This window comes from Panicum virgatum, chromosome 2N (genome assembly GCF_016808335.1).
Source record: "Panicum virgatum strain AP13 chromosome 2N, P.virgatum_v5, whole genome shotgun sequence".
NCBI classification, from domain to species: Eukaryota; Viridiplantae; Streptophyta; class Magnoliopsida; order Poales; family Poaceae; genus Panicum; species Panicum virgatum.
The window spans coordinates 57,115,159-57,124,407 of record NC_053146.1 but is presented as its reverse complement, the minus strand read 5'-3'; the positions used below and the strand labels follow the sequence as shown (position 1 = coordinate 57,124,407).

At 54.4% G+C, this 9,249-nt stretch overlaps 1 protein-coding gene across 1 annotated transcript; it reads left to right on the top strand.

Annotated features, from left to right (window-relative positions):
* The first annotated feature begins 395 nt into the window (after positions 1 to 395).
* LOC120662800 lies at positions 396 to 2,251 on the top strand. The gene is made up of 2 exons (XM_039941873.1): positions 396 to 818; positions 2,231 to 2,251. The coding sequence occupies exons 1-2, from the start codon at positions 396 to 398 to the stop codon at positions 2,249 to 2,251; spliced, it is 444 nt and encodes a 147-aa protein (XP_039797807.1).
* The last annotated feature ends 6,998 nt before the right edge of the window (positions 2,252 to 9,249 follow it).

Here is a 9,249-nt window from a genome sequence, read left to right as displayed (position 1 = left end):
ACAACATGGCGGAGTACGAGGCCTTCCTCAGTGGCCTCCGCATCGCCATCGAGCTCGGCATCAAGTGCCTCGATGTACGCGATGACTCTCAGCTCGTTATCGACCAAGTGATGAAGGAGTCTAGCTGTCATGACCCGAAGATGGAGGCATACTGCAACACAGTACGCCGCCTTGAAGACAAGTTCGACGGCCTAGAACTCAACCACGTCCCGCACAAGTACAACGAGGATGCCGATGAATTAGCCAAGATCGCGTCAGGGCGGACCACCGTCCCCCCGAACATCTTTGCTCGTGACATCGCCAAGCCCTCCATCGATTTCAAGGATCCGGCGAAACCGGGGCCCTCGAACGATGAGCCCCCCGGCGGGTACCCCTCGGCGGATGCGGCTGAGCCCATGGACACTGACTTCGAGACCTCCTCCACGGACGAGGCCAAAGCAATGGAGATCGACGAGGCTCCACTTTCGCAAGACTGGCGCGACCAGTACCTCGACTGGATTAACCGAGGGGTGCTACCCTCGGACCGCGCACAGGCGCGACGCATCGCTAGGCGAGCCAAGTCTTTCGTCGTGATCGACAGAGAGCTGTACAAGCGCAGTCCCTCGGGCGTTTTGCAATGCTGCATCCCGATCCCCGAGGGCAAGGAGCTGATCCAGGACATCCATGCCGGCATCTGTGGTCACCACGCCGCGCCACGCACCCTCGTGGGTAATGCATTTCGTCAAGACTTTTACTGGCCAACTGCGGTCTCCGACGCCACCAACGTTGTGCGGACCTGCGAGGGTTGCCAGTTCTATGCCAGGAAGATGCACCTCCCGGTCCACACTCTGCAGACCATCCCCATCACATGGCCATTTGCAGTGTGGGGACTGGACCTCGTTGGCCCGCTGCAGAAGGCGCCCGGGGGCTACACTCACTTGTTGGTGGCAATCGACAAATTCTCCAAGTGGATCGAGGCTCGACCCATCGGCAAGATTAGATCCGAGCAGGCTGTTCAGTTCTTTACTGACATTGTCTTCAGGTTCGGCGTCCCGAATTCGATCATCACCGACAACGGCACCCTGTTCACGGGCAAGAAATTCTTGGCGTTCTACGACAGCTACCACATACGCGTGGACTAGTCGGCTGTGGCGCATCCACAGATGAATGGACAAGTGGAGCATGCCAATGGCATGATCCTCCAAGGCCTCAAGCCAAGGATCTTCAACAAGCTAAACAAATTTGGCCGGAGGTGGCTCACAGAGCTGCCCTCAGTTATCTGGAGCCTGAGGACGACCCCAAGCAGAGCCACGGGGTTTACCCCATTCTTCCTCGTCTATGGCGCCGAGGCCATGCTCCCCACGGACTTGGAGTATGGGTTACCGAGGCTCAAGGACTATCAAGAGCAGCAGAACCAGCAAGCCCGCGAGGACTCGCTGGACCAAGTGGACGAGGCTTGAGACGTGGCGCTCCTACACTCTGCGCATTATCAGCCATCCCTGCGAAGATACCAAGCACAGAGAGTTCGACGCCGAGACCTCAACAAGGGCGACCGAGTGCTGTGGCTTCGACAGGACAACAGGGGATGCCACAAGCTTTCACCACCAAGGGAAGGCACATATATCATCGCCGAAGTGCTCAAGCCCGGCACGTACAAGCTGGCGAACGAAAAGGCGAAGTCTTCACCAATGCTTGGAACATACAGCAGCTACGTCGCTTCTATCCTTAGAATTCCAAGTTATTTGTACATCGTTTGTACTCGTATTTAAGATTTCCCGAAATAATAAAGGAGTATGCTTTACTTATTTATTTTTTGAGAACTTTCCGGACCCTCGAGGGCTCGGATACGCATGAGCACTGAGGTACGCCTGGCTTTGCCCCCGGCAAATCCAAGCCTTCCTCGGGTGCTACTACGGGGGGAACCCCCGAACGTCCCAAAAAGTCGCCAACGTTTTTTCGAAAAATTTATGTATCTAAGCTTCTCGTATACTTAGAAAGCTAGACGCAAGGCGCAATCGACTAAAGAATGGGATCGGCCGAGCCGCGGGACCGCCTACACCTCCGGGATACGGCATCCCCACTCACCTCCCTATGCCTAAGTCATTTGTGAACGCGAACTTCCTCGCTGAAAGCTATCTAAGATGCATACGAGAACACAGAAGTTAAGTAAGAAAAAGCAAAGGCTCAAACGCACAAGGCCTCGATGGGCCACACTGTCGATTTACAATAACAAATTTCTTACATCCAAAAGTACTATTACGACAAGTACTAACTTATTACATGGGCTCTGAGGCCCAGACTTCCTACAGGTTATCATTCCCCCCTTGCGGCTCTTCAACAGCATCGAATTCAGCTATGGGGGGCATGTCAGCTTCAAGCTTCTTGGCTAGGACGGTGGCAAACTCCTCGGCGGCGGCGGCGTCACCCATGATGGACGAAGCAGCATCCGCGTCGGCGTCAGTTGGGACGACGTACCCCGACAACACCCTCTGAAGGTCCATAATGTAGTGCGTCGAGACCACGCCGAGGGCTCGCAGGACACCGATGCGGAAAGTGCTCTTGGCGTGCTCGGCGATCCGGCCTCCTAGCGCTCGCAGGCGGCTGACCACCGAGCTACCAGACACGACACTGTCCCCCTCGAGCTCCTGGCACACGCTCACGGCGGTCCGCTCCAGCTCAGTGTATTCTACTTGCGCCGCCATGAGCACGGTGTTGATAGCCTCCTTCGACGCAGTCTCGTCCGCCACTTTCTGCCTCAGCTCTGATCAGAGGAACCAAGATAAGTTACGATTAACTCAGATCGAACGACAATGAAATTTCGAACACTCACCCGCAATATTTTTCTGCGCCTCTTCCTGCTGGACCCGGGCGGCCTCCTCGAGCGAGGACAAGGAGTCCTCCCTCTCCTTGAGGGCGTCCTCCACTTTCTGGACGGCCACCTCCTTTTCCTCGAGGGCTCTGCTCTTCTCCTCGAGGGTCCCGATCAGTGTAACGACAGTCGCCTTCTCGCGCTGGAGCTCGGCCTCCTTGCCTTGGAGCTTGGCCTCCTTGCGCTGGAGCTCGGCCCCCTTCTACTCGAGCTCTATCCTAACACGCTGCAGCTCGGCAGTCTGCCCCTCGGCCTCCGGAGCCTTCTGCTCCGCCGCGGCCCTCTGGACATCGCGCTCGCCGGCGGTCCACGCCAGCTCCTCCTCTAGCACGTGCTGGCACGCTCCCAGACTGGTCAACTGGGTGTTGGCGTCGATATTCCGGAGCACCAAATCGGTGTTCCACTGCCCCAGCCAGCGCATTTGAGAGTACAGTTGGGTCAACTCGGCGCTCTTTTTGCGCGAAATGTCCTTCAGCCGCTGCAAGTGGAAGAGCGTGAGTAAAGCACACAAAAACAAAACCGAACACGAGCAATTCGCGGGGAAAGGCGCTTATGTTGTTGATATGGAAATCCGTCGTTCTATGGAGCTCCAAGGCGCGGTCAAGGTGGTCCTGAATCTGAGAGCCAACCTCAAACTGCGCCTTCCAGACCGCTTCTTCCTCCTGTTCGCTGCAGAGAAATTCCAAGGGGACCCCGGACTGGATAATCGCCCCATGACGGGGCCCATCGGACGTCCCCACGCAAAGTACCTCCTCGGAGGCCGACGCGAACTCGGCAATCCGGTCGACGGTGCTGGCCGCAGCAGCAGGGTCGATGTCCCTCGAGTCCCCGAACTCATCATTGTTCTTCGACAATTGCACCACCGGCACCACATTCTCCAGCGCCGTGCGTGCCATCACTGCTGCGGCAGCAGCACCCTCGTCCTCGGCCCTCACAGGCTCCGGGTCGTGGGTCTCTTCCATTGCCGGTGCCCTTGGCGCCTACTCCTCCTCCATGACACCCTCGACCCTAGCCCAAGGGCTCGGGGGCGGGGCTCTCCTCCTCTCTTCGGCCAGTGGGGCGCTCCGGTGCGTCCCTACCAGCTCCTCCTCTTGCGACCGGCTGGGCGGCGCTATCTGCGTCACCCCGACCGGCTTTGATTTCGATGTTCAGCTGGGCGGCGTCATCCGCGCTGCCCCAGCCGACCTCCTCCTCGTCATCGGCTCCAGCGGCCATTATAATGCTGCTCTGGCCGGCATCGCCCCCACTCTCCGGCGCTCGAGCCAGTTGGGCCTTCTGAGCCCCTCGAGCCATCGCCTCTTGGAGCTTTGTGGCCTCCGCTACTATGTCCACTACGGGCAGGAGCTGCGGTGCCATGTGCGGCGTTGCGCGCACCCCGGTCTTGAGGGCCTTGGTCAGCGCAAGCTGGGCCGCATCCCTGGCGATGGCCCCGGAACTGGGTGATCGGGGAAGAAACGCTGAAGTCAGCAGGATTGGGGGGTCGATTAAACGAATGCAAAGGATAAAATCAAGATCGCTTACCCTGACCGGGCGCTCATGCTGCGCTTGCTCGTGCCGCTCCTCCAGGCCCGTGTGTAACACCCGGTTTATAAAAGAACATAAACCGAGCAATCATATACGTGACAGGATCAAGTCACACATTGATGAATTACCATGAACCCAGTTACATAGTAATTAATCAAAATTAATCATGTTACTACTGAGAACCAAACCGAAACCACCAAGGTAACCCCGAGAGGCACCTCCCTCGTCGGAAGGAGATAACCCCACTAATCAAAAGGAGGATCTGGGCCGCTCATGACCGTGAGCACGGCTAGTATACCAGTTTTACACTCTGCAGAGGTTGCACATCTTTACTCACAAGTCGTGAGCTACGCCAGTTGTTCATCACACTTCCTTAGGTGAGATGGCTAGCGAACTCACTACGAGGCCGTTACAAAGAATCTTGTTGGTAAGGCGTAACCGCAAAGAGTTGGATCGGCGATGATGGGGCCCACCTCACGGGGGTACAAGCACAGGTGCGCATACCAAGCACAGACCAGCCGGAGGAGCAGGGACCATTGAAGCTTACCACCCTTTGCCCCGCAGGTAAGTTACTCCAAACCAAAAAGACCTAATTAGTAAGCCAATACCGTCTCATTCCAGTCTTGTGGTAGCGTTGTTGTCCCAGGTTGTCGCTCTATGAACCGGTCCTTATGGAGAGTGGCCAACCAAGCACTAAGCACCGTGCTGGCCCCCTAAACCATGTTTCTAACAAAACCAATTTTAACGAGACGTGAGCCACTCAAGCCAACACAGAGGGCCACTCTCAGAATTAAGTTGCATAAACCATTAATCAAATTAATTAAAAAGGACCAAGTGTGTTATAGCGCGGCACCTAGCACAACTAACCAAAATGCAACCCAAGGGATATATACCAAGGATATAAAGTGGCTAGGAAATCTTTATAGGCATACAGTATTAAAATGCAGTATGAAATTGTATTTAAAAGGATAGGTTGTTCATGTTACACTTGCCTTCCTCATACTGCTCCTGCTGCTGCTCAAACTGGTCAGAAGACGGCTGGGGTTGTTGGTCCGGGAGGATCAGCGTTGAGCGCGTGATCCACCCATGGGGTTGTTGGGGTTCTGTGGGGTCTGGAGTGGGGAGGGCAAGGGCAGCGGCGACCTAGCGCGCGGCGGCGCTACGCCGAACGGCACTCTGGGCTCGGGGAGGGCCTTCGTGCCGAGCTAAATGGTGCAAGAAGGCAGGAGGAAGGGGTCTGGCTCACCGAGGGCTTGGGGTGGAGAGCATTGCAGTGCAGGACGGCTGGCGGCGAGATCCGACGGCGGAGCGGAGGCCGTGCTTCACGGACGGGGTGCTGCGGAGGTCCTCCGGACGCCTGGATCCCACGAACGGACTCGGCGTTGAACTAAGAAGGTGCACAGGGGGTTAGTCTGGCTAGAGGAACACCGGCGGCGATGAATTGACCGAGGTCAGTTCTTACCGGAGTTTGGGGGCTCAGCGCGATTCGGCTGCTGCAGCGGTTGGGGATCGGAAACGATGCTTCGGGAGGCTCCCTGGGGTCGATTAGAAACCGGACAGAGGCTGGTGGGGGGGGCTGGGATGCCACAGGGCGGCGTGGCCGCAGCGGAGCAGCAACTCTGCTCCGGCGGCACAACGGGGCGTGGCGTCTTAGGGTTAGGGGCGGCGATAGTGTGGGGGATGGGGTTCCTGGTGCGACGCGGGTGGTTAAAAGGGGCAGAGCCGGAGATCTCGGCTGGCGGGCCAGCAAGGAAAGCTCGCCGGAGATCTCGGCGAGATGGATGCGGGCGCTGCGCGGAGAGGAGAGCACGGGAGGAAGGGGACTCTGACCTGTTGGCCAGCGCTGGTCAGCGGGGGACGTGTGCGACGCGGGCTGGGGGAGCGAACGTGGGACGCGGGGGTTTGCGGAGCGGGCCGGCGCTCACGCGGGGATGGGCCGGAGGAAAGAGGGAGTCAGCCCAGGAGAAAGAAAAAGAAACGGGCCATGCGCGGGGAGCTGCCTGGGCCGCGGAAGGGGGAGAGAGGAGGCGGACTGGGCTGGAGTCGTTGGGCCGCGGTGTGCTGGGTTGAGGCTGTGGGGTTTTTGGGCTGGGCTAGCGCTAGGGTTTGGACTCCTTTTCTATTTCTCCTTCTCTTCTATTTCTAACTCAAACCAACTATTTGAATTCAAACAAAACTTTCAATTCCACAACCTTATGCACACAAGCAAAATAAATGCTCCAGCATGAATGCAACACTAAAAGTAAACCTATGATAAATTTTAATTACTTGAGAAACAAAATTTTAGATTAAATGCAAGTCTAACACAATAAACCTTAGAAAATTAAATAAGCCAATTAAATTTATTAGTAAATGCTGGAATTTAAATTAGGGTGTTACAGACCCTACCCCCTTAAAGAAATCTCGTCCCCGAGATTTAGCTGGGCTGGCTAGCAAAGAGATCTGGATATGTCTTCTTTAGCTCGTCTTCTCGCTCCCATGGAGCCTCAGCTTCACTGTGGTGACTCCACTTAACTCTGCACATCTTGATGCGCTTGTTCCGAGTAACCCTCTCTGATGTCTCCAGAATCTTCACCGGATGCTCAGTATAAGTCAGATCTTCCTGCACATCTACTCCATCCAGTGGTTCCTGCTCCTCGGGTACTCGCAGACACCTCTTCAGCTGAGATATATGGAAGACATCGTGAACTCCTGAGAGGCTGGTGGGCAACTCCAGGCGATAAGAAACTTCGCCTTTCCTCTCTAGCACCTTGAATGGACCAACATACCGAGGTGCTAACTTCCCCTTGACATTAAACCTGCGGATTCCTCTCATCGGAGACACCTTCAGGTATACATGATCACCAACACTGAAAGTCAGGTCTCTCCGTTTGCCATCAGCATAGCTCTTCTGTCTGCTCTGTGCAATCCTCAGATTTTCTCGCACAGCCTGAACCATCTGCTCTGCATCATCTATGATCTCAGGGCCAAAGAGCTGCTTCTCACCAATCTGATCCCAATAGAGAGGGGTCCTGCACTTTCTGCCATACAATGCCTCAAAGGGGGACTTCTTCAGACTGGTCTGATAGCTGTTGTTATATGAGAACTCAGCATAAGACAGACACTTATCCCAACTAGTACCGTACTGAATGGCACAAGCTCTCAGCATATCCTCCAACACCTGGTTGGTTCTCTCTGTCTGCCCATCTGTCTGAGGGTGATATGCGGTGCTGAAACGCAGCTTCGTATCCAGCGAATCATGGAGCTGCTCCCAGAATCGAGAAGTGAACTGAGACCCTCTGTCAGATATGATCTTCTTGGGCACACCATGTAAGCAGACAATCCGAGAGATGTACAACTCTGCAAGTCTAGCGCCGGAGTAAGTAGTGTTCACTGGAATGAAGTGAGCAACCTTTGTCAGACGATCCACTACTACCCATATGGAGTTGTACCCCTTCTGAGTACGAGGCAATCCAACAATGAAGTCCATAGTGATTTCCTCCCATTTCCACTCTGGAATCTTCAAAGGCTGTAACAGACCTGCTGGCCTCTGATGCTCAGCCTTGACACGCTGACAGGTGTCACAAATAGCCACGTACTCTGCCACTGAACGCTTCATCCCATACCACCAGAAACGTTCCTTCAGATCATAGTACATCTTCGTGCTGCTCGGATGAATAGAGTAAGCTATATCATGGGCCTCACTCAGAATCAACTTCCGGAGATCATTCACATCTGGCACACAGATCCGGTTCTTGTACCACAAGGTACCCTGATCATCCTCTCTGAAGTGTGGGGCCTTGCCTTTCTTGAGCAACTCACGGATCTCCTGTAGCTTCTCATCTTCTTTCTGCTGCTGCCTGATCTCTGACTCTAAAGTCGGTACTGCCTCAAATGCTGCACTGGAGGTATGATGCAAGAAGCCCAGACTCAACTGCTCGAACTCCTCGCATAACTCTGGAGGCATCTGGAAAGCCATGGCCATGTTGACATAACTTCTTCTGCTCAGAGCATCTGCTACAACATTGGCCTTGCCCGGATCATAGTGAATCTCCAGGTCATAATCCTTGACCAACTCTAGCCATCGTCTCTGCCGCATGTTCAGCTCATTCTGCGTGAAAATGTACTTGAGGCTCTTGTGATTAGTGTAGATATCACACCGCTGTCCATACAAGTAGTGCCTCCAAATCTTTAGAGCATGCACAACTGCGGTTAACTCAAGATCATGAGTAGGATAGTTCAGTTCATGCCGATGTAACTGCCGTGAAGCATAAGCTATCACTCTGCCCTCCTGCATCAGAACACACCCAAGACCATCCTTCGAAGCATCACAATATACTGTGAACCTCTTCGTCTGGTCTGGTAGAGTCAGGACTGGCGCCGTAGTCAACCTTTTCTTCAGCTCATCGAAGGCCATCTGACACTCATCAGTCCATACGAAAGCCACATTCTTCTCCAGCAAAGAATTCAAAGGCTTCACGATGTTGGAGAAATTCTCAATGAACCTCCGATAATATCCAGCTAAGCCCAAGAATGACCTGACTTCCTCTACTATCTGCGGTGTCTCCCACTCTAGCACATCCTTCACCTTGCTCGGATCAACAGCAATGCCTCCCTGAGAGATAACATGACCGAGGAATGGAACCTCGTCAATCCAGAACTCGCACTTGCTGAACTTGGCATACAACTGATGCTCCCTCAGTCTCTGCAATACGAGTCTCAAATGCTCCTCATGCTCTTCTTCTGTCTTGGAGAAGATCAGAATATCATCAATGAAGATCACCACGAAGACATCCAGATAGTCCATGAAAACCATGTTCATCAGATGCATGAAGAAAGCCGGGGCATTAGTCAAGCCGAAGGACATGACCGTGTACTCATATAGCCCGTACTTGCAA